The sequence below is a fragment of the Semicossyphus pulcher genome, unplaced genomic scaffold (assembly GCF_022749685.1).
Source record: "Semicossyphus pulcher isolate SPU_LCO1_2020_fin unplaced genomic scaffold, fSemPul1.0.p SCAF_7, whole genome shotgun sequence".
In the NCBI taxonomy this organism is placed as follows: domain Eukaryota; kingdom Metazoa; phylum Chordata; class Actinopteri; order Labriformes; family Labridae; genus Semicossyphus; species Semicossyphus pulcher.
In genome coordinates, this window is record NW_027211748.1 from 24506562 (window position 1) to 24532549 (window position 25988).

Below are 25988 nucleotides of genomic sequence, written 5' to 3' on the forward strand. Positions count from 1 at the left end.
ATTCGGCGATCGATGGTGACTTAAGAGACATTTATTTAAATTAAAATCTTCCAGATGTCTTCAAAAAACAATTGAAAACTCTTTAAAAACTGAAGATGTCCTGTTAGACGTGCATCCAAACGCTTTTGTTTGTCCGAATTCTTTTTGCCCTTTACTCATATTTCCACCCATTTCAAATATCCAAGGGCCCCTCTTGACTCCAGAGTATATGTACCCAGCTTGCCCTGCTGTAATCGGTCTATTGTTACTTTACAACCTAGAGCGTGTAAGAAAAAAGTGCCCCCAAAAGTTCTTCATTAATACATAAATAATTAAAAATAAAATGTACACAGGCAAAATGATGCAAGCTAATTGTAACAAAAGATTCACTTTAATTAAATGGATATGTACAGCACAATCCTGCATCAAAACAGCAAGTCAAAATCTCTTCATAATGACAATTATCTTTGTAGTTACATGTCAACAGAGAAAAAAAAAAGAAGTTACATTACAGGTGTGCTTCATTAACCAAAATGTTTTAAAACCTCCCTTATTGCACCAGAGCCACAAAGACTTGACTTCCAAACACACCAAACACACTTTACGCCTGCGTCCCTAAAAATAAGGACGAAGTCACCTCGGCTGCTTCGTCATCGCTGTAGCTCCGCCACAAACATTACTGAAACAATAATTATTCCGATCGCTTAGAAAAGACCCCAAGACTGTTTGTAAAAAGGGTTTACGTAAAATCAATCGCTTGAAAACAAAAACAAAAAAACATCTTTAAAATGTAAAGATTTTATATATGTGTTTGTGTAGATGAGTGCTGATGTGTATAGAGGTGTAATATAAAGCCAAGAATTTAAAACAGCCAAACAGCGATAGAAAACCTCCAATTAAGACCTGGAGAAACGTTCCCATACAATCAATTTAGTGGGAACGTATTGTAAATATAGCAATACATATTATTTTAGAGTCCTTCAATGATCTTTGGCTGCATTTACACAGATACAAAAATAGACGATTCCCCCTTTATGGGACTATATGTCATCTGTTCTTTTATTTCCTCTTAATTTTAATGAGAATTGATGCACCGATAAACAAATCATATTTCAATGAAAACTTCACTGTATGTGACATCAGGTCATGTCAAAAGTACATAACAGTTTAAACTGTGACTTCCTATGATCACCACAGAAAAATGTGTAATATTAGATTAAAAGAAACATTCGTGGAAACTAGAAATTAAAAAGGTTCTTTTTTTTGCACCTGTGTAAAATCAGCCACAAGCTCCTGACCAGTTTAAAAACAGAGAGGTCGACTTTGAAACCTGGCAGTGTGAGGGCTCCTGTAGGTCCAACACAACTCGATTCATCTGACAGACGAGTGTGCAGACTGAAACGATACGGTTTTAAAAAGGGACTTCTTCACATGGTCCAGTTTATAGAATAAAATTGACAAAAAAACCCTTTACGTTACGTGCTGGTGTAAAGCAGCTCTGCAGTGGCAATATGTGTGGTGTGTGTGTGTATTTGTGGGTGAAAGTATTCCAATCACTTCTCATGTCATAACTAACTCTGCTGTGTGTCTTTTTACTTTGGCTGTGTTGTTAAGAAACCATAAAAAAGTAGAAAAATGCAGCAAGGCGTTAAAAGTCTGAAAGAAATAAAAGGCTGTTAAACTTGATGGAAACAAAGATCAGAAAACAAAGAGACATTAAAACAGATCATCAAGTTCAGCCTGATCAACATCGCTGATCAAAACCTGACAAAGCGGACGTATGTTGACATAAAAAGCCAGAATTAAAAAGTCTATGCATAATTATTACACTTGGAGAAAAAAAAACCAGCCAAACAAGGCCACAAAGCATCATCTCATCTTCTAGAGCTGTTCAGAGCAGGAAGTAGCTGCCACTGCAGTGCAAATCTGAGGCTAAAGTATGAAAGGGGAGACTACCGCGGCTGCACGTCCCTGAGAACTGAAATGAAGATTTTCCAAAATGCCTATCTGCGATGTACGACCAGGTGCGTTCAAAGTCAACATACCTGCCCATAAACGTGTGCTCTCTGTCTACACCGACATAAAGCCTGGTGAGCTTTCAAAGCTAGGGCAACAACGACACTGACAGACGTACTGACCCGATGGATTTCTACCTCTGCAGCCTGAATTAATCCTTATGATGAATTAGTTCCTGTAAAATGGATTTGTTTTGCTCTGACCTCATTTTTAGGTGACAACATTCTTTTTTCACTTTAAGCTTCTGTGAGGAACTTTCTTATTTGTATCTTTGGCAACCCCTGTGGACAGAGCGGTACCTCTCATCACTTCCTGTCCTGGTACGCTGCAGTAGTATTCTTTAAACAAAAAGTCTCATCCTGCTTCCTTATATTCACTCTGAATGTAAACAAAGGCACTTCCTATCTGCTTGCTGTTATCCGCCTCTGCTGACACCGACCCGGTGCCAGTGGTCACAGGCATGAAAAATAACTACATAGAAATAATTGGTCTTCCTGCTGAGGTTCTTGTTTGCTTTTGTAGGTCAAATAAAGGCATTAGCATTCATTTCCTTCTGACCCAGAACAAGCTTACAACTCCTCAAAGGAGCTTCACATTTTCTTAAATTTATCTTTAATGAAAACAATGCACTTTTAAGTGTTTCACTTCAATAGATCTTCTCCACTACACAGCAGACCAAGACAGGGTGTCATTATGTTTTAGTAAGGATAATTTGTTAATATAATCCTCTGGGGGAACTAATGTACTTAGCTCATGTAGCTAAAGGAAAAAACCTCACCAATATATCTGCTATGAGCAGCATCATAATACAAAAACAGTAAACAAAAAAATCTGTTCTTACGTATGCCGAGCAGAGCACTAATATTCTGTTTTAAAGTAACAAGACTTAGATTCGACTGGAGGAGGAATAGATCCACAATATTGACTTCTATTAGGGGGGAACATGGAGAGAGAAGGCTGCACACCATTATGTACTCTACTGCACTCTACCCTCACATCACTACACTGGACTCCTGTCTTGACAAGTAAGCAAACTGTGCAGCAACCTGTCGACTCACACCGGCTACACATCAGCTGAAGAAGCAACATCTCAGGGGCAACGTACTATAACTACAATGAACAAGTTACACCAAGAACACTGAAGGGATGACGGCATTCAGCCTTATGCTTGATATTTTAATGGGTTGCTTTTTGAGGCAGAATGTGTTTGGAGAAGGGGGCTGCTTTCTACATTTTAATATCGAGTGAAAAGAAACGTTGGCCAGGTTTTGATCACAGATGTTGAGTCAGGCTTTAGCAGCTAAAAAAAACACCTCTCTCTCTCCCCACACACACACACACAAACACACAGGAGCACTTCACTCAGACACTTTAGTTGCCTCGAAGTTCACAGCCAGTTTTCTGTGCTTCCTCTTGGAGGCGGAGCCGGGGGTGTGGCCTGTTGCTGGCGGGTTTTGTCGAGGAGGTGTGTGTGGGGCTGCTGCCCTTGTCGAGGACACGTCTACGAGACCGGGACTGGACGAGGAGGGGTCAGTGTTGATGGTGTGTTGGTGTGGCTGGTCGAATATACCGCTCTGGGGATCAGTCCGAGCCTGTGATTGGCCGGAGGGCTGGTACTGGGCTCGCTGTGAATGGTTTCTTGCCACAGTGTGGGCGGCGCTGTAAAACTCACGAGTTTCCTGGTTCTTCTTGTTGGCCGAGACTCGCTTTTTAGTTACCTGCAAATGTTGGGAAACAGAGAACTAGGTTATGACTGTGTCATACTCTTATCAGCAAAAAAATATATAAATCCCACTAGGGGTGTCACGATCTCGACCTTCCCGAAATCAAAGCTGGAATCAAACCATCCTGCAGGCGTGCCAAGAGGGGCAAAAAAACACACACGGCATGTTGTGGTTGTAGCCATTGTAGCACGAATTAGCGTTACCTCCTCTAACCTGAAGCTGCAGATAATTAAAAGTCACCATGGCAACAGCTGATTTAGGAGACACATCAACAGCACTCGAACCCTCTCCTGCTTCTCCAAAATCACCGGTGTGGAAATATTTTTGCGTTCCCCGTCAGTTATCTCCACAGGCATCATAAAGACGTAGACTTGACTATGAACACAACACTGTTAACACAGGCAACTCCTCCGTTGTCATTTTGGGCTTAACTTCCACAAAATTCAACTTGCGCTAAAGCAATAACCAGCGCTATAGGGGATAAAAAAAAAAGTTAAATGTGTGGTATCTGTTAGGATACAGTTTGTTAAGACTCTTAATTGTTCAATGATGACTATGGACATGGCTGTTTTAATTTAGTTGTGAACTTGAATGACATCTGCTGTGAAGAGTGCACACTGCAGCTACAAAAGAGTCACTAGATGGCACCTCTATGGCTTCTCTTCTGTTGTTTACAGTTACAGTTTCCAAATGAACTGATGAAAAAAGTTATTGCTATATTACTTTTGAAATAAGAGTTCTTATAGCATAAAACCAAGTATCCCAGACTAGACTAGACTAAAAATGGCATAGCCATCAGAGAAAATCGAAATGAATCTTGACCTTAAAATTGAAAATCAAATCGAGGATTTGGAGAATCATGACACCCCTAATATCCACCATCAACAGAATAGAAACTGGAAGATATTTTAACACATATCAGTCCTTACTGCCTCTGTATGTAAGTCTACCTGTAGAGGAATAAACTGGTTGTGGGAGCCGATGGGCAGTGTGGTTGCAGGCTGGGGTCGGGCGGCACCAGGGAAGGTTCCAGCTGCTCCGTAGAACGACTGGTTTTGGTGATGGGGAGGAGGCAGCGGCATCCCCCACATAGGGGCGGGGCCAAAGCCCTGAGGGGGCAACAGTAAGCCACCTGGAGAAAGAGAGCACACTAGTGAGATGAAAGCACCTGAAAGTTTCAACATACTTAACTCACAAGTTGATAAATCAAGTAAGTAAATAAAGTAAAAGAAGACACAACTATTGAGTGGAGAGGGAAGACAAATGGGACAAATTGTAGACAACACATTTTAAAATATTTGTAAACAGAAACTAACTGTGAGGAAGGAGGACTGACCTTGTTGGTTGAAGACAGGGGTCATGCCTCCCATGTGTGGAGGTCGAATCTGACCCACTCCTGGGAATAAAGGAGGTGGGAGGGGGAATCCTGATCCCACTGAGTTCTAGGTGAGAGAGACAACACAGACAGAATGAGACTCGCCTCCTCATGAACATCAACACTCAGTGAGTCAAGTCATGTGATTACCAGCTGCTTCAGGGGGAGGACAGCTAAATGTTATCCAGAATGATCACAAAACTGTTTATATTTATTTATATCTGGAACATCTACGGTGTATACATTTTTGTCTTTATACTTTGAAGGGCATATAGTTAATAAAATGTTATTGAAAGTTAATCATAAAACTCTTAAAACTCCTGTCGAAGGACTGCTTTTGATTAAAAGGAGAAGTTCGGTATTTTTAAACCTGGGCCCTATTTTTGGGTGTCGAAATGACAAAAACTTTTGGAATCAGTCCAGTAGATGGGCTTCGCCACAAAGCCTACAAATACCATCCTTTGCTTTAAGAGTAAGATCCTTGCTCAAGGAGAAGTCTTGCTCTGAAATCTTGTGGGTGGTGACATGTTACCTTAAAAGGGCAATGCCTCATCTTCGTCGATTAGGTAAAGATTCAGCCAAGGCTTTTGAAACACATCCTGCTGGCAGTCCTATATGTAACAAATCCTCTCCAACTAAAACTCACGTTTCCACCGTCCTGTTCAGGTAACATCTCACCACCCGCAAGATTTCAGAGCGAGACTTCTCCTTGAGTGAGACTTCTGCTTCTGGTTACACAAAAAGGATCTTACTCTTTAAAAAAAGGACGATCTATGTAGGGATCATTTCCGTAATGTTGTCGGACACCTGGAGTAACAATCTGAGCCTGTCAGTGGAAGAACAAGCACTTTTAGTGGACGTACTTTGATCGGGCGCAGTTGCCCCAGGGGATTATGTAAAAATAGGGCCCAGGTTTAAAAATACCCAACTTTAAGGGGAGGCACTAAATTAGGGAAAGGCATAAGTACTATCTTTAGTGGATTACAGGATGCATTGACTCAAAGTATAAAATTTGTGATTTGTATTTATAACATGCACATATAAGCTGTCCTAAGTGAATGCTGTGATTTATGACTTAAAGGGGACGTATTTCAGCTATGCAATCAATGTTCTATTATTCTAATGTGTTTTTGAATCACGTTGGTAAAGTTTCTTTCGTTTTAAAAATTGTATATTATATTTTTCGGAGCCTGTCCTTCCTCCTGAAACGAACAACCGTTTTGCCATTCAAAAGGTCAGACCTTAGCCACGATAGGCTGACAGTATTTGGAGTGATTGTATAGCCCCTCCCCCACGTGTGCGATCCCACCTGGGGGAGCAGCCGCACTGCACTCAGTCCAAAACTCAGTCAGTCCAAAGTCATAGAAAACACGGCTGCTCTAGGATCGGTTATTCGGCTTATATGTACGAGCCAGAATCACCAGGAGCTATCAGAATGGTAAGTTGAAATCTTGACAACTCATATTTTATCAAATCATATCATATCTCATATCAAAGACAAAAAAACAAACAATAAATACAATTGGTGAACAAATGCGAAAATTATCCAAATGTTGTACCAGTCTTTGGAGGGCAAAGAAGGCAGCTTTCTCCTTGGCATCATTTTCTGATTGGCACTGTGGACCGTGAACCATCAGCCCATTGGAGAGCTTCACCTGACACACGACCAGACCCTGTGGAGACAGAGGACAAGGTAAGCAAACCCTTTGTGTGTTACACCGGTGAGGAAACATTCAAGAATAGATCCGCTGTGTTACCTGTCTGTTGCTTATGAAGCTGAAATCGGGCGGTGCCATTCCTAAGCCCACACAGACACACGCCAGCTCTGACACCTTACTGGTCAGCACAGTGTTGGAGAGGTTGGCAGCAGGTGGGGGAGCTAACACAGGTCCATCACCATGGGGGTTGTTCATATTCGCTGCTGGAGGGAGAGAAAATAAGATGGATTGGAGTAAAACATGGACGAAGTTGCATCGAGAGGCTATCCTCCTCCTTGGTTTGTGGTGTAGTGATCAGTTACGTACCAAGTTTCTTTGATGATCGTCTTCTGTTCTGTTGATGGCCACCGGATGTGTTAGATGTCTCCTGGGCACTTCCTGTTCCGGTGCCGTCGATCTTTAGCATCTCCTTCAGCATCAGGGTTCCCTTCTACAACAAAAGACAACAAACACATACAGCTTTTAACTCTTAATGTACCCAACCGATAAATTACAAGAGGAAGCCATGTTTGACTCTCATACTCACCATGGCAAAGGACTGCGGGGACAACGGGCCATCTGATTGGCTGGTGGGTGCTTGTGGAGGAGCAGGAGGGGGTGGAGTCTGCTGGCTACCAGCAGAGATCTTTAGGCTGGCTATCAGGTCCTCAAACTCCGTTGAAGTCTAAGTGAGAGAAGAACGAGAAGAGACAGAGGGAAAAAGGAAGACATTAGTTCAGACAAACAATACAACCAAAAGCTGTCGAAAAAAAGATTCAGAGCGCAGAGGAAAAGCAGGAGAGTGTGTGTGTGTGTTTACCTTAGTGTCTGTGTTCTGTGAGGGGAAAAGAGCGTTGAGGTCTTCATTTTTCTTCAACAGTCTGATGCCACCGACTGGGGCCTGGACACAAACAGACCAACATTATTACAGTCACACATTCGCACACATCATGACATGAAATGCTAACCTGGAGCTCACAGGTGTTCTTTATGTTGCTGTAGAGCATGTACACACATACATTGTATATTCTTCCCAATAAGCAGTTAAATTAAAGTTAAAGTTGGAGACATGTGAAACCTCATCCTGCTCTCCAGCTGACGAATGCTGGGAGATTATACAGGTGTGTGTGTGTGTGTGTGTGTGTGTGTGTGTGTGTGTGTGTGAGTACTTACAGCTTTGTTTGGCTGCTGATTATTTTCCTGTTGGGAGTGTCCTTCCTGGAGTTGGAAACAAAAGTTTTTTCTTTTACTTTTTTTGCTTTAACATACAGTAACATCTCGCTGTCAATTTCATGCTAACTCAAGCTAACTTTGTTCTGTCTAAAGTCAAAGCCACAAGGTATTTTCTAACTGCGGCGAGGGCATCAAAGTTTTGTTGTGTGGATTTCATACATTCTGAAATCATAACAGACACATTTTATGATTTGTATAGACGTAAACCAACACGGTTGTATTTTGATCACAGCCGAATAATTTGACCTGACTAGCAGTTACACATGTTCAAACAGTATAAGCCTCCTCCGTTGATGTTAAAGGGATAATCTTGAAGATTTTCTAAATAAATGTCTGTTAAGTCTCTATCCAACGCCGAATGAGGTAACACAATGTTGATTGAGCCTATGGCCCACTGATGAAAGCCTTTGCATTTGCAGTATTACAGACTGGGTGTCTGTGGCGACTTTCGCGGAAGAAATCACAAGCGGTGCCCAGTTAGTGACACGTTTTCCATCAGCCAGCAGTGGTTGGTCTGCCAGAGAGGGTAGGCGGAGCTAAGCGGCTGCTTTTCCGCTCTCTGCAAGTGTTGCGAGTAAACAGTAAACTACTACGGATGAACAAACAAAGAAAAGATCGATGACTACAGATACAACTTCAACAATAAGTGAAAATCCAAAGAAAAAGAAACAAACTCGACGCTCAACTGAAGGCAAACAGTCTGAAAAGGAAAGCGACCGTCAACGAGGAAAATCAAGAGTAACAACCAGAGCCAACCGTGGACGTCACACATGCGACACTGTCTGGATATCTGGGAAGTGTGCTCCCGCAATTACCGTTTATTGCCATAGGTGCCGCCAAAGAGAACGAAACTGAGATCTTCGAGATTATAACTTCAAGTCATCCCTGTTCAGTTTTGTCATCACCAAGTATTTCACTACTGTACGCTCATGTGTCAGGATTATTGGTAAAACTGGCTGGTCTTGTTAGAATTGCATCTGGTCTGCATCCTCAGGTGATTTATAGTTTACAAATAGTAAGGCTCAAGATAATGTGTCAAAATTAACACACACACGCACACACACACACACACACACACACACACACACACACACACACACTTACATTATTATGCCAGTGTGCTGGAGGTTTTTGAGGAGGGCCAGAGCTCTGCAGAGACTGCCACACATTACTGTACTCCTCTTTACTCTGGATGAAAAACAAGAGAGACAGAGAGAGAAGGTTTCATGTTTAATTGTAAGATCCTAAAGAACAAATAGATGTTGAAGTGTTGAAACACAGGTGATCCTGCACTTACTTTGCCCTGCTGTTTCTGGATGAGACCCTTAGAGGGAGAGTTCCTGTTGCCCTGGGAGGAAGCCTTCACCACATTATGCTACAGATATGGAGCAAAGAGGAAGAAACAGAGAAAGAGGTTTGTGTGAACTGATAGTGTGGCAAGTCTAAACAATAACATTTCTGATTAAGAAAAAAAGCACAGTGTGTCTCCCCTCTTACCTGTGTAGGAATAAAGGGTGACCGTGGAGAGTGGTTCAAGCCGCCCAGCTGGCGCTGTGAGTTGAAGTTTGCGGCCGCAGCAGGCTGAGGTTTGACAATGGCAGTGAGTTTGTGGGAGGTGTGATCCACTCGGGCTCCGTGGGAAAAATTGATGAGAGCGCAGGGAGGGAGGCGGTAACCGCGAGGTGACGTACACCTGAGGACACAGGCGAGTAAAACATGAGTGGTCAGAATCGCTCTGGGGTGGAGTGGGAGCATTTTACTCAACTGTGAAATGTTTAATAATGAGCTGCTGTTTATCTTGTTAACATGTTACTAGCATTTTTTTTGCACCTACAGTCAACAAGAGTATCTGAAGCAGCAACACTCCCACTGCAGATTGACTTTGTGTGATTACCTGATGTTTAGACCTCCAGCAAATTCTTCATCGAAAAGCACTTCGTAGAGAACTTCTGCCTCACGGTCCGCTGAAAACACAAAGACAGACAGAATATAAACTAAAAATTTCATGCAAATAAATTTAAGTTATATGCAAATTCTTTCCTTTCATCATGTACATGCACATAGGTCTTTCAAAGTGCTCAGGCTGTAAAAACAAATCACTTTAGTAAGAAATAAATCATTGTGTCCTGACCTCCTTTAATGCCAATGATTGTTCCTCTGAGGCCCAGTGGGACGGTGAAGCTCTCCCTGGTGTTGACGACTCTGTCGAACAGGCGATACTCTGCATCCGGGTCTGGAACCACCCCCTGCTGCTGCTCTAAGGGCTACACGCAAAAATGTATACATACATGTTCAGTACTTCCCAATATAGTCCATTTACAAACACGTACAACAAAAGTGGAGGCAAACGCTCAAAGAAAAGCTGTGAACGGAGAATGTTTGTGTCATTTTAATGTGATTTCTGAATAACAATAATATTTTTCAGTAAATGAATGTGTCCACATTAATTTAAAAAGCAAAGCGATCTCAAATGTAATTAGCAACATGATTATTTTTCCGCTACACTGTCATGGTATTTGTTCTTAAAGCTCCTGTGAGGAGTTTTTGCTGGTTCTGAAACAGACAATTAATTCTGATTACTCCATATGACCTACAAAAGCAAACCAGACCATCAGCGACAAGATTTATTATTTCTATATACCTTAAAATTCGGTGTATAAGACGCAACCAATATACCAGAAAGGCAGAGAGGTATGTTATTGTGTTAAGTAACTTTACCCAGACGATGGCGCTATCCGGTTCTTAAGTGGTGATGTCACATCTACAGCTATTGCTAGCTACAGCACCGGTAGCTAGCAGGATTGCAAACTCGACATGGTGAAAACAGATGGTAGGCTGTAATTTGTGTGTTTTGAATGAAAATAAATTGAAATATGACAGGAGATTTAAGTATGACGTGCATGACTGTATATGTTGGATTTTTCAGAACAAATTGTCCACTTTTCAAATTTTAAAAAGACCAAATTCTTTCTTCACTTATTTTTTTACATTTCCCAAGAAATTTGTAAGACGCTTGGTTTAAAGAACTGAAAACAACGTGAACACAATCTGGTTTAATTGTCACGAATATGAGTGATCAAGATGTCAGCAAAATGAAGAAACTTAATGGTCATTCTCACAGTCCGCCACAAAAAAATTAACACAACACAGATAAGTCTGAACCCTAAAGTAATGACACACACACACAAAATGTTCTCACCCTGAAGAGGAGATGAGGCTTGACTGTCACACGCACTTTCTTGGTGCTCTTCTTCACCTGAGAAACGGGTGGTGAGAGTGAGGCAGACATGGAGAGGATAAAGTGAGATGTGTGTAAGTATACATACAGATAGGAGAAGTTCTGATGTTGCTAAACTGGATTAAGTATCCTGAAGTGAGGTGCTTTGTGTCAGTGTCACCTTAGTTTTCTCCACTGCCTCCTCGATCCTCTCCACGATAGCAGAGTCCAGCACCTGTAGGTCACATGACGCCCTGCTGACGGAGCTCACAGGGTGACTTTTCAACCATGCGATGATTTCAGCGACTTTCTCCGCCCTGTGGTGAGTCCATCAATATCAGGGATTATTAGTAAACACACCATCAACACAATGAATTCAGACTAAAGATGTCCTTCAAACTCTTAAGTATTAAGTTAATTACCCATTCTGCTCCACTTCAGGCCAGATGTCGTCTTCATAGAACACATCATCATGACTGTTTCTGGACACGAGGTTGAAAACCTCGGAAAATCTGAAAAAAAAAAGCATTAAATAATTAAAGATTAGCATTAAAAAAATCAGATGGAGGATGAAGAGAAAGAATGCAGGGCTTTTGTTCTCCCACACCTGTCCAGGTATTCCGCCAGCAGCTCCTCCACAGCAGCAGAGTAGACCCACTCCTTCTCAGTTCTCTTGGTGTATCCGGGAACTTCCTCGTTCTTCTTGTTGAACTTCAGGTTCAGGCCGACGTTAGCTTTCTGCTCCCCACAGGGACTGCAGACAGTGAGAGAAGGAAAGTTATTTTAATGCCGTATAATCACATATAACTCCTACTATCAACCTGCAGACATTATATTTAAAGAGGAACCGTAAAATCAAGAATATAAGTCACACCGGAATATAAGACGCAGTCTGTTTTGGAGGGTATCCCAGAGGGAAAAAGGTTTTGTATAGATATTTATTAATAAAAACTTGGAAATTTCAACACTATTTCAATTCAGTTTCACTTAAAACACATTAAAAAACACACACAAATTACAGCCATGTCGAGTTTGCAATCCGGCTAGCTACTGGTGCTGTCGCTAGCTGTAACTGGCAGCCTACGGTAACGTTGATTGTTGTGAGGGTGGCGGCTGCAATGGCGATCATGGCGGTGCATGTCCGTGACGAAGCGTTAGCAACAATCAAGTAAGTTTTCTTCGCTTAAAACAGCCATGCAGCATATTGTAAATAGGAGACGTTGTAGCAGCTTGGACCCGGAAACAGTTTAATGCAAAGATGTGATGTCACCACTAAACAACCAGATTGCGCCATCATCAGAGTAAAATACTGTAACACAATAATAAAGCTCTCTTTGCATTTTATACTGTTATATTGGTTGCATCGATATAGAGGACACAGCCCACTTTTTAGATGAAACTAAATGTATTAAAAGTGCATGTTGTACACCGAATTTTACGGTACATGTTGATGTCAGACTTACTTCTTCTTAGATCCTCGGCCGATGAAGATGCTTCCTGAGAAGCGGGAGACGAGGTAGCTGGTGATGCCCAGACGAGACGCCAGAACATATCCGGGGCTGTACTTCACACAGTACTTCTACAAAACACAAACAACGGCACATAGTACACAAGTGAGGCACAAACGAGTTAGCATAGAGAGAACTCTTAGAGTGAAATTAAATTCCTCAGTGGAAGCCTTTACAAACGTTCGTACGTACGTGTGTGTGTGTGTGTGTGTGTGTGTGTGTGTGTGTGTGTGTGAGTGTGTGTGTCTTACATGCTGGTTCTGGATTAAGGGCTCCAGCTGTGGTTCATGTGGCACATTAAAGACCACTCGTACCCGACCGTCTTTAATGACATCACTAGAATCTTGCACCTGTTGAGCGAGTAATAAAACAAGTGGTCGTTCAGGAGGGGAAATTTCATCAACATAAATGCCTTTTACAGCACATGTGGAAACAATTACAAACTATTATTACTATTATTCATTTTATTCCAGATTTATTTGAGATATAAAACATTTAAAAACTCCAGAGCTGCTGTTGCAATCCTCTGACTGAAGCAGGATAGGGATGACATACCTCCCCCATGGCTCCGTAGTACGGGTTCCCCACCATGAAGACAGCAGTCGCAGGAGGAAAGAGCTCGTCTAAGCTCTTAAAGCAGGTCAGAGACGAGTAAAAGGCCTTGATGTCCTGAGAAGGAAAAAGAGAAACGTGGGATACAGCTGAATGAGTGAGTCGAAAAGGTGATGAGAGAAGATTCTGTGAAGATCAGATCTAGAAGAATTAATGTGTTTATGTAATCTGTTTATTTCAAACTTCGATACGATACTTCGATACGAGACTAAAAAACATTACGCGATACCTGTTTCAACACCACAGCAACAATAAAAGAACTCTTAGGAACCAAAAATTCAGTAATCTTCTTGTTTTTAATTTTTTCCTGCACACAGTGCTGGTAGAGAAATAGTCACTGAACAGATACCAGCTCATTTGGCATAATGTTTACAGTATTAAAGTCTTAATGAGCAGGATTTCAATGCTTAAAATGTGCAGAGGTGTTCTGCGGGTCGGGATTAAATGAAAACTTAGTGACCAGGTGACAGCGCTGCTCGAGGTTTCTGCCTGTTAAAAGGAAGTTTTTCTGCCACTGTGCTGAATGTTGGTAAGTGCTACTCATGGTGGATTCATGTTGGGTCGCTCTAAATAACATAACAAAGAGTACGGTCTAGACCTGCTCTTTTTGTAAAGTGTCTTGAGATAACTTTGGTTATGATTTGGCGCTATACAAATGAAATTTGATTGATGGATTGATGGATTGACAGGACTTTGGGATGGAAAAGAGCCTGCTTTGGGAAAAGCCTGATACCTGCAGCCACAGCTGCCCTTAATAATAGGAGGCTCCACTGAGCTGGCACTGTTTGTTGGGTACTGTATACAACACTTGTGTGATGTTAGGTTGTATGTGCTACTTTTGATGTTGCTGTCTGATGCTGATGATGTCACATGTTGGCGTTTGTCTAAGAGTTTTGGCTGTGAAAAAGAATTTCCCCACTGGGGACAATAAAGTCTAAGTCTAACAGTAACTGTAGGGTTTTCCTCAACTGTAACTAATGTGTTTTTGTTTCAAACATGAGGCATTCATGGAGCCTAACTGCTCAAGTTTGTGCCCTCTATCTGTGTATTCCTTTGTTGTGTGAGTGTGTACCTTAACCACAGTCTGGAAGGCGAAAGGAAGGACCTGCTTGGACCACTGTTTCTCTAGCTCCACCACCCCGTTGGCTTTGGGGACGTATTTCCTTCCGGTCAGCAGCTGGCCGTACAAAACCACCACTGTCTCGTTCACTGTGATGCCTTTCCTCCTCAAGAAACTGCAAGTGAGAAACATGAGCAGTAATTATTATCTTCATTATATTTTTAGGAAAGAACAGATCTGATCATTTTTAAAACAACAAAAGAAAACTGTGATGCTCTTTGGAAAATTAAGATCTTATTAGTGTGCAATGTTAATATTACTTCAAGAGCTCTTTTCAAATAAGACATGAGAACAGCACCAATATTATTTCTAAACAATAGAACTATGAAAATATGTTTGAGTTGTAATTATCTATTGATTCATAAAACATAAATGTCTTACTGTTCACTGATTCCCTGTACGTCCTTCACCCAGTCCTTCTGCTCCTTGTCGGACAGGCAGATGACTTTGGTGGGAGGAGGAGTGGAGGGTCTGTCATATATTTGTTGGACACCCGGCGGCTCCTCAAGAGAAAACCTGCCAAACAGGGAGAAAGATTTCACCTGTAACAGCTGACTAATGCTCTACACCAACTCTGTGGTAGCCAAAATAAAAAAAAAACATGTCTGCGAGTAAGATTTTAGCATCTGATAATTAAAAGCGACTAAGTGTAGAATTTGGCGCCACCTAGTGGCAGAAATAAACGCATCTTTTTAGGCATCAAGTCTTACTTGACGTCTCCGTCCGACACTGCAATGATTCGCGCTTCCTCTAGATGCGGCCAGTTGACGAACACAGACTTCCCCAGGACTTGTGCAGAAACATCATCACATACCTGCAGAGGCAGAGAGGGAGACAGGGATCACAAGATAAAGAGTATTTTACTCAAAATGGGACCATCATTTACAAAATGAACTTCATGTTGTATTAAAGTAGACTTTAAAGTACAACATGATACCATAAACTTTTAGGAAAATGTTAACCGAGTCATTTTCTTTTAAAACCAGTGTTGCCCGCTGCCAGTCAATAGAAATAATGCAGGTTAAGGGAACTTGTGCATTGACTTCCCTTTTGAAACCAAGAGGCTACGACCACTTCTTACATAATTACATAACTGTTTTAATAACCAATAATAAAAGCTTGTTTTGTATTAATTTTGCTCGAGATATATTTACTTTCTACTTTTAATATAAGTGAAGCTGAAAGAAGCTCACCACATCTACTTCGTCCTTGTTGCGGAGGATCTCCAGCATCATGTTCTCCCCTCTGCTGCTCTGCTGGAACACGACCACCCCAGTCTTCTTCTTATAAAACTATAAGTGAGTGAGCCCATGGACAAAAGAGAGAAGGGCCGACAAAGACATAGTTGTGAGAGAAACGGAAGAGAGTTAGACCATTATAAAAAACTGCAACCTTTATTCAAGCTTCTGTACGTGTTATTGTTTTTGAACAATTCCAAATTTAAAGCATTCCCAAAGATTTGGGAAAAAATGTTGTGTTTGCAGTCTTTCTGGTGAGGCTTCAGTATGAAATAGTTTAAGCAGCATGCATCAGATGCTGTGGGATTTATATCCTTTTAAGTTAATACCAGTGTACTTTACATGTTTATAATCAAAGACACACACACCTTGTGTCTGATGTGCTGGAGAGTTGGGAAACCACAGAAGTACAGAGCCGAGCGGTCGACAGGTCTGCTGCGGTGGTCCAACGGTACATGCCAGGCATCCAAAGGGATGTTTGCTTTCCTGTAACAGACACAAGTAATACGATTATCCTGCAGTGAACATCAGGCTGCATGGGAACTACGTAGACAAAGCAGCAATTGGCTTCTTTTGGATGTTTTTGTGTGTTAGAGTATTAACACATAAAATTTTTTCCCAACTCTGAAAGGGGAGAGAACAGCCATGACTGATTAAAAGCAGCAAAAAGCCAAAACTATTCCCCCCAAAGCTTTCACCCTTTTCATTGTCAGCTGGGATTTTTATGTAAAATACAGCTAATTTGGAAAGAAGAAATACTACTTACAAAATGCATCATCATTTCAGGAGAGGTTGAAAACATGTCCATGTAGCCATTCAGTTGTATTAGTATCAGGGCTGCATTTGTGTGGAGTGTGTGTGTGTGTGTGTGTGTGTGTGTGTGTGTGTGTGTGTGTGTATGTGTATGTACCTGGCATGGCAGTGGACGATGTCAGGGAACAGCTGCGGCAGGGTCGAGTTGTACATGAAGTCTAACTCTGGATCATGTGAGTAGACTGCACACTCTGTGTGACGGTTCCTGGCCTTCTCCTCTTTGGTCAGCCTCTCATTACAGGGGTCCATGGCTGCTAGTAAGCACCGCTGTTCAGTACACACACAGACACAAAAACTGTTAGTGAGTATGCATCTTTAAGAAAGTTGTGGCATTATGTCAGAGTTAAGTGTGTTTGTACCTCATCTATGAAGGGAATGAGAACCACAGCCTCCCATTCCTGCTGCTTGCCATTGAGGTCTGTTTTGAAGTCAACAGGGTAGTACTCAATAATGGAAGAACTTTCACTCGTCATCAGAGGCTGAAACATGAAACACATTATGTTAGTATCTTTATTAACTAATGTTCGGATCGTGCAACACCTCATATATGCAATTTTTTAAAATTTTTAAATAGTTTTCATACGTAGAAACATAGAATCACAAGACAATTGTGCCTAGTGAAGTATGTGCACACACATATGATTATCTGAATATAATGTATAGATATGAGTGTGTTACCCTGTAAGACTGAGGCAGCAGCTCCATGCTGGCAGCAGGCAGGACAGCCAGCAACTGCTGGAAGGGCATGAAGGGTTTCCCGAGGTCAAAGGTCAACCTCAACCCTGCTATATTCCTGATGTCTGACAGGAAGGGAGCGTAGTGGTAGGGGTAGTACCTGGAGAAATATACACACAATAAGCAAAGAAAACCAGAAAAGAGAAAACAGTTTCCTTATTATTGTTATCAGTCAAACTGAAGCTCATAAAATTTAAGCTCCTTTCCGAGGACATTGAAATGAATAGAAACAAAAATCAGGGAACAATGTGATATATGAAACAGAAGTTCATACCAGCTCCAGGACTGAACCCCGTGGTAATAGTAGTGGAGGATCCACTGGATACCTTCAACGTAGCACTTGGCCTGCATGGCTAGAAAATCGCTGCAATCGGGAAAACAAAAACATCCATCAGGGCCACTTGCAAATTACATGAATTAGTGTTAAGCACTACATAATGTTTACAAAGAATATTCACATACATGTTTGACTTCACATGTCCATTTTATGCACATTAACTCATTTTCTGACCCTTTGAGGGAGAGTAAATTAAAACCTACCTGTCAAGGACAAAAATGTTATGTATACATATGTTATATATATATATATATATATATATATATAAATGTGTGTGTCATGCTAACAATTGCAAATGATTTTTTTTTTTTTTTTTTTAAATAAGTCAACAGTAGGAACCATTGCATCCAATTTTAAGTCATTTAAAAAAACTTTTAAAACGTAGTTAAAGAAATAATCTCAAAGATTTTCATTTCAATAAATGTCTGTTAAGTCTCTAACGCCGGGTGAGGTAACACAATGGTGATTGACCCTATGGCCCACTGATGAAAGCCTTTGCATTTGCAGTATTACAGATTGGGTGTCTTGTGTGACTTTCGCAGAAAAAAAATCCCAAGCGGCGCCCAGTTAGTGACACGCTTTCCATCAGCCAGCAGTAGTTGGTCTGCCAGAGAGGGTAGGCGGAGCTAAGCGGCTGTATCTATTCACTCACTCAGACACCACGTCCACACCGATCTTGGTCATATAGTAGGTGCGCTTGTACTGTCTGAACTCAGTCTCAAACATATCGTCCTCCTCTTCCTCATCGTCTCCTGCTGATCCTTTTCCTTCTGCTGTCACTCTTTCTGATGGGGTTAGAGCTGCCAGACAATGGTCTGAATCCTATACACACACACACACAAACACATGTCAAATACAGGAGATATTTTTGGGACACGTGACTGAAGCAGTATCTATTTTATTTGTGTATGTATGTAAATATTTTGACATAACAACAGACCTCATTCTTGTTGGAGTCTCTGCTGGCAGCTTCCTGTTCCGCGGCTAACCCAGCCGCCTCGTTCAGATACTTGTTACCAACTTTACTCTCAAACCACTTCAGGTCCACAAACACTTCACTGAAATGTTCCCGGTCGAACTGCAGGAAAGAAGGAACCGTTTCAAAGGTTAAACCACTTTGTACAGTGTTTTCTCGACTAAGTGCCAAAGTGTGATACAAATTGAGAAGCACTTTATCTCAATAAAGTTCACAATAGTCTTTCTTCTGTGGCAAACTTATTTGAAGACTAAACTAATCAAACAAACAATTTCTTAAAATGTTAGATACACATGCCCTTATTTTAAAAGACTTATGTCAACAGATTTACATTTTTACCATTAAACATCACTGATAACATGCAGGATGCTGTCTTACCTCAGCAAGCTTCTCCAGGTACTTCTCAAAGTTTCTGAGGTTTAGATGTCCGTTCTCATTCAGATAACCTGAGTCAGACAACAGGAGTCAGACAAGTTTTAGTTATGTGTAAAATATTAAAGAAGCAGGTCATATTTGTATATTATGGCATGTATAAATAATATGACCAGCTGGACCAAAACAAACAATACTTAAAGGGCCAGTTCGCCGATGTTCAACCTCATTCCTTTCATGCTATTATGGGGAGCTAACGCCATTATGGTGGGAAATAATGCAATTTCGCTCTGTGCCTTTGGAAGACAGGACAATGCGTCATCTGGTGTAGGCCAGGGAGCTTGCTAAACTACACTTCCTCAATCTAGGACGCCCGCTTCCGATGTCATGTCTCATTCAAAATCGTCAGGTTTAAAATGTAGACCGCAGACCTGAAGATTTTTTATACGGTCCACCGGTATATTCTCGTCGTATTTCGGATTCTGTTCTGAGCCATCGCCTGCAGCGAAACGGTAGTATTTCACTTCTTTCCAGAGGGAGGGGCGCAATGCACGCTGGGTGTTGTAGGAATGTAGAATGGGTGAAACCACGAGCTGTGTGTACAACTTTCTCCACAGCTATGGCGCCAATTTCAAATATTATTGCTTGTTTCGATTACAGAGAACACCAGCTTTGACTGACAGTGGCTTTTTCCAGGGGAGAATTGCTCCTTTAAACTTTACAACTTGCTTTGAAAGGTGGTATAAAAACATGGGAAACTCAGCATCCTGGAAATGCTTCATATTCTGATGCAACATTTCATTATTATAAGTATGATGTTATAGAGTGTGCTTGTTGTCATGTGTATCTCACCCCCCACGCTGGGCAGCACACTGATGTAGGTCTTGTACAGCAGCGGCAAAGCATCATGACTGATGTGAAGATGAGGGAGGTGAGGGATGAAGTCATTTCCCACTAGGAAGCCCATTAGAATCCAGTCGTCTATTATTCGCTCCAGGTCATAATCACTGCCGATCTGATTCTGAGAAAAACCCATAAAAATAGTCAGATTAAGTGTTGCTTATTACAGTAAAATGCATAAAACTTTAACCAAAACTTTCGATGCCATTGGGATTGTTTTTAGTTTTCATGTGGTTACAAGTTTGTACTAATGGTGCTGTTCATTTCCTATTTTGTTGCCGTGTTTGTCTCACCCTGAGCTCAGAGAACTCATAGTCAATGTACTCCCTCATCAGAGACAAGTGGAGCAGGTGGAAGGTTGTCTCCTCTGGAGCTGTTATCCTGGAAGGAAAGAAAAGAGCAGAGTTCACTACAGAGAAAGAAAACGACCAAACAGTCATATAAATAACAGAAGGCAAAAATAAATGAAGGCAACTGTTCAAAAAAGTCTAATGGAAAAGAACCTTTTTTGGGATTTCTTTCCCCCGAAACGGACCTCCTCTCTGAGCAGGGAGAAGTTTGGCTCATGGCTGGTTAAACCCAACATTATCTACAACACAGAGGGCAAAACGAGGTGAGCATAAAAGAGGGTTTGAGCTATAATGTACATCCCTGTCTAAATCCACGGGACAGAAACCTTACCAGGTCAGCGTCCAGGCCGTACAGGCAGTGTCGGGTGTTGGGGTTGTGACCTGGCTTAGTATTCTCAGAGCGAATAAACTCCATGATCTTATGTTCTCCCTCTCCCGGTGTCTGTAAGGAAAAGAAACACTCACTCAGGACAAGAATAATGACTCAAACTGTCACAGAATACAAGTGCCAACATGCAGCCACTGAAAATGCAGAGGTCTTTTTCTTTAAAACAGTCTACCTACCTCGTGACCTGACAGGTAGACGTTGACATTCTGCCATAGCTTGTCTGTGGAGAGCTTGTTGTGGACAAAATACTTGAGCTGCTCCTGGAGTCTCACCATGAAGTCGGTTCCTGAAGGAAGGACGTGTGATTAAAAGAGTTTCTAAAAACAGACACTTTTATATCTGATATGTTGGCATTGGTATGAAATACATCTCTGCAAAAATGAATAATTTTAAGAGACAATAAAGTTTGCAGTAAAAAAAAGTTTAATCAAATAGGCTTGACCCAAACTTCCCTAAATGTCACGAATGTACAATCTGTGTCCAAATAGAGGAACACAGTAATGTGAAGTTCCTGTCACTCCTGACATTGCAACAGCAGAGTCAGTAAAAAAAAGCTGTTATGTCTATGAAATTAACATAGTGTTAGACTGCTCTCACACCTAAACAGTTTTTAATTTAGGCTCAAACTCAGGAGACGAGTGCACCAGCTGGGCGTACGCCTGGGTGTAACGTTACGTCCAACTAGAGCAGAGAGTTAAGACAAACTTTAGACTTCAGCCCTGTTTGTGTTGCACCCAGGAGTATCTTTTACGCCTAGGACGGAGCAGGATTAAGTTTACAAAGTCAGACTTAAATCCACGTTAAACAAATTATAAAAGCAACCAAGTAAATCTATTACACATTTTTTCTTTTGTTTTTTTTTTGTCCACATCTGAAGAGAATTTGATAGGAGAAGTTAGAGAGTGGAGACGTGATTCTTGGCAACAGTCACCGCTTTGCGAGTTTTCACGTGGACGCCCATCATAGGACCAGGTGCAGCTATGACCAGTGTCAGTTAGGCTTGAAACACCTGGTGTATATCGAATTTAAGAAGTTGTTGGTAGCTAAGTCAAGCACAAGAGAAAAGACCTGTTTTTTTTACGCCCAGCTGGTGCACTGTTTAAACTGTTTTAGTGAACTTTTGACATGTTGCAAAATAGAAATGCAAATTAGGTATGTTTCTATCAACTGGCTTGAAGCAACTAAACTTGTTTTATCAGATGTTTGGTTGTAGAGGCCTGATTTACCGACTGCCATTTTTACGCTTATGATAGTTGCAAAATGTGCATTATCACAGGTTAATGAAAAAAAAAAGTACTGATCTTAGAAATCTGATAGAAACTGCAACCAGCAAGTTAACTTGTTTAAGGCAACCTGCTAATGGCTTGCAAATCATTACCAAGGTGAGGTAGACACATTTTTAAATTCTCAAATATAAGTGATTCCACATTTGTTTAGAAATGTAAAGTGATCCCTTTTCTAGATTGAGGAAGGTTTTCATTAATGTATTTAAAGAAAGAAAGCTAGAAGAAAGCTGATTTTTTTTTATCCTAAAAGAACCGGTGGTTTTCATGTTTCACCGTAATCTTTTTTTATATATATTAATGAGTCATGACATTCGTTCTATGCAAAGCTTTCGAGCTTTCCTACCAGGAGTGATACAGTTGGAGTCGAAGCGAGCCTCAGTGGGAAGCACCTCTCCTTTATCCAAAGCTTTTTTTATCTTGTCCTCTGCTTCCTTGGCGGACCTAGACACAAAGACATACACACACAAAGGCAGCCATAAAAAAAGAAGGTCAGACTTACAGTCTCAGGCTGTTATCCTGCCTGAAGTCTGGTTTCTTCAGTCTTACCAAAGCAAATATTGCATTTTAGTTATAGTCTGTTTGGGGCCCATTCTGCCTTATTAGGCAGTTTATGCAGGGCCCGGGTTTATGAATGTGGCACCACAGACGTCACTGCTGAGCCACAGAATTACACCAGACATTGAATTAATATATTTGAGAACAGAGTTGTCATCTCAGTCAGATAACTAAAAGCAAATGAGTCATTATTTACACTTGAGATTCAGCATCATGGTGAAGGTATGCTCAGAAAAAATACATTTCTTTATTTGGTCACTTCAAGAAAAGCTACTGCAACAACCTAAATTTAACATTTATGTTCAGTGTATGAGGTTGCAGAAGGAAACATTTATTAGTGAGAGAGCTAATAAGAATAACTTTTGCTAATCCTACAGTAATAACAGGAACTGGTGTTCACCCTTTATTAACTAAGAAAGACACGCCACCTTTAAATTCAGGTCTGAAACAAGGTTATTGAGCCAGGTCATATTATGATGGCCTTTAAACAAACAGACTACATCATTTCCTCATTTTTCTTTCATCCTGTACTGAGCTCTACCTGAATCTCCGTCCTCTCTGCTGGTTCATCTTAGCCCTCGGTGCCACGCCATCCACCGCCATGAAGAAGACCTTGCGAGGCTTGATGATCCTGAAGAGCACCTCCAGGTAATGGAAGATGTCAGCAAAAATCTTTTCCTCTGAAATGCGGAAGTGGACATCCTCGTCGTTTGGGTGGGAACACTGATGGATGATCCCATTCATGTCCAGGTATAGATTGTCAAATTCTGGAATCTAAAGAAAAAAAGAAAAACGCAATGACAAATTCAATGACTATGTTTAATAAATATATTCTGCAATATTGCTGTAAAGTGTCCCATCTGTAAAATCTGTTATTTCTTGACTGTTTGATATAAGTCTTTGAAGACCAATGTTTTGATGTGTTTAACATATATAGGTGTATCCTTTACAGAACACATTTTGGGAGTCACATGTGAAAGGGCCAACTCATCTTTGTCAGCCATAAAGAGCATTCTAGAGGGCTCTTCAAGCCTTAAACAAACAAAGACCCTCCAAACTCTCTCCCATAATATGAACATCTAGGTTGACATTTATGTTTAGTACCAAAAATATTACGACAAAATGTAAATGTGGCTGGCATTTAAGAATCAAGACAATATGAAAATTTATTGTATGCGTTTTTCTATATCATCTCTATCGTGATGTCACAAAACCAGCGGCTGAACTGCGTCAAAGCAATTTTAACATCATTTTGACAACACTTTACACTCTAATCCTTGCACGTGGGAGTGAACCTGGAGCAAACCATAGGGAACGGCGCTGTTTATTAACATGGAGAGGGCGGACACACAACGTGCAGAAAAGGAATCAGGCTCAGCCCAAGCGAAAACAGAAACTCAGTACTTTTTTATTTGTCAAGTAGGCTATTTAATTCACATAGGATTATCTAAAAATAGGCTTTACCACATGGTTATTTCATATGGACTGATTTTTTGTTAAATTACCAGAAAACATGATATATCGTGATATATATCGTTATCGAGATGTGAAAAATCCTATATTGTGATATAGGAATTTTGGCCTTATCGCCCAGACCTACTTACTATAAATAAACTTTACTATATGTGAACTGAATTTAAGAATCCAAAAAGGAAAGGCTCTTATTTTCCATATCAATTGTTGTCAAATATAAAGCTGCTTACATTGTATTGCAATGGATTTTTTGAAACACACATATCAGAGCTGTCTTATGCAATGAGAGTGACACTGACCAACATCCAGCTGATGAAACTGCTGCTCAAGCAGTGAAATACTATCTTGACACTACACATTGAACTAGGTCACTGAAGTCCGCCCCAGTCCCACTGAAGAAGCCCAAAGTAATGAAACTAGAATAACAAAAATGTTCTTCTTAGAATCAACTACTTGCTGTTTAGAAAATGATTGCATTTTAAACAACTTCACAAACATTGTTAGGCTCTGTGGCTGTAAGCTAGCTGGCAACAATAACTAGCTGCAGCCTGTATCTCTTGTTAATGTTAAGTTATCTATCTGCCTGTGAGGGTTTATTGTTGTTCAGAATGTTCTTCACTAACAAAGACCTAAACTGCCCGGCTCTAACCTGTTTACCAAGTTAACTTTGATCTGTTTACCGTTAGAATATGCTAACATACAAGACCAAAATAAAGACTATAATAACGTCGTGTTTCTGTTGTGATTTATTACATAATTGAGTCATACGTGTTTGCTAACAAGAGAGCTGTCCAGTCCCCGGGTAAAACATTGGTTAACTACGTGGAATAAAAGTTCCACGGTCCGCTTTACTTAGCTAGCTGATAGCCAACAACAAGCTAAGCTAACGCTATCTGTAGATTGGGAAGCTAACGACACTCTTCACCGGTTTCCTACCTGGTGCTCCTTGACAACTTCGCTGAGACAAGGGTAACGCTCTGAAATCCATCGGTAAAATTTCGGTACTCCCATCTTCACCGCGAAAGTCTTAACCTCTAGATCAAATTAGTCAACAGTCACACTAAAGGGAGATGTTTAGCTATGTGGGTAACTACGACTAGGTCATCAGAACTTGAGCCCCGGTTTTGTTTCCAACGGCCGCCAACAAGCTAGTTGTCCGTTGTCCGTCTGGTAAAACACTCCGCCGCTATTCGAAAAAACAATCGTTCCATTTTTCTCTTCCCCTTCCCTTCAGTGGTCTCTATGGAAACCCATTCCCTCCAGAAAATAAAAAGGGAGGGTGAAAATATAAATACAAAACCAAGTATTAACTTTTGAGCTAGAAAATCACGGGACACTAAACTTCACTTAATTTATGTAATATTAATTTGAATTAACAAGTAAAAAATTAACATCCGAAGTATTTCCTTAATAATAGTTTTTATTGTGATGTGCACCATAAAGGTAATGGTAGCCATCATAAATGGCCTTATTATCGAAAACTAGGACTAAAACTAAAACTAGCAGTGAAAAAATAATTTCATTAACTTTAATGAAATTAACTTCATTAGCAATTTCTGTTCATGTTAATAAAATTAAGGTCCCCTGTCATTCTTTTTAGACCATTAATCCATTTGTATGCATTATCATGAAATTACAGAACAATGTGTGAATTCCCTCAGCAACAGAGCCAAAATAAAAGTGTCTTGCAGTAAAGTTTTCAGTTTCAGATTTTATAAAGCTTATCAAGACGTGTTTAGGGAGTCAGAAGATTTAACAGATTACAAATTACGGCTAAAAGACACAAAAGTGAACCGTTACCGTAAGGGATGCACAATATTGGATTTTTTTGCCGATTTCGACACCGATATTAGGCACGTTTTTTTCCACCTAATTGCAGAGAACATCAAGTCTCCCCTGTAGTTGATATCATGCCTACTCTTATTGTAGTGGCCCACTGGCAGATGCAGAAATAAAAATTAAGTGCTTTTTAAAATGTACACAAAATGCCATATTTATTTGTATGTAACATTTTCTTTCAAATAAAACTGTAATATTCATACAGCTTAGACAGGCTTGGATAATGCTCTTCCTGAGACTATCCT

General features: G+C 40.7%; 1 protein-coding gene across 3 annotated transcripts; it reads right to left on the reverse strand.

Moving 5' to 3' along the window:
- Positions 1-369: 369 nt before the first annotated feature.
- Positions 370-25026, reverse strand: xrn1 (5'-3' exoribonuclease 1). 3 transcript variants are annotated; one of them, XM_069685116.1, is made up of 41 exons: positions 24841-25026; positions 22973-23205; positions 22220-22317; positions 20767-20876; positions 20534-20644; positions 20356-20441; positions 20146-20233; positions 19805-19973; positions 18959-19026; positions 18545-18682; positions 18257-18426; positions 17542-17631; positions 17211-17367; positions 16892-17011; positions 16630-16799; positions 16088-16205; positions 15675-15773; positions 15192-15295; positions 14863-14997; positions 14434-14596; positions 13305-13418; positions 13001-13099; positions 12705-12820; positions 11849-11995; positions 11664-11753; positions 11423-11558; positions 11224-11280; positions 10156-10288; positions 9919-9988; positions 9522-9717; positions 9322-9399; positions 9129-9212; positions 7965-8009; positions 7612-7692; positions 7339-7476; positions 7119-7242; positions 6852-7012; positions 6654-6767; positions 5056-5161; positions 4649-4851; positions 370-3713 (listed from the first exon to the last, which is right to left on the reverse strand). In XM_069685116.1, exons 1-41 carry the CDS (start codon positions 24913-24915, stop codon positions 3354-3356), a joined length of 5154 nt encoding a protein of 1717 aa, XP_069541217.1. In that variant the 5' UTR covers positions 24916-25026; the 3' UTR covers positions 370-3353. The 3 variants fall into 3 exon arrangements, with proteins under 3 accessions (XP_069541217.1, XP_069541218.1, XP_069541216.1); XM_069685117.1 differs by having other exon boundaries at positions 4670-4851; positions 6852-7015; XM_069685115.1 differs by having other exon boundaries at positions 6852-7015.
- Positions 25027-25988: the final 962 nt, after the last annotated feature.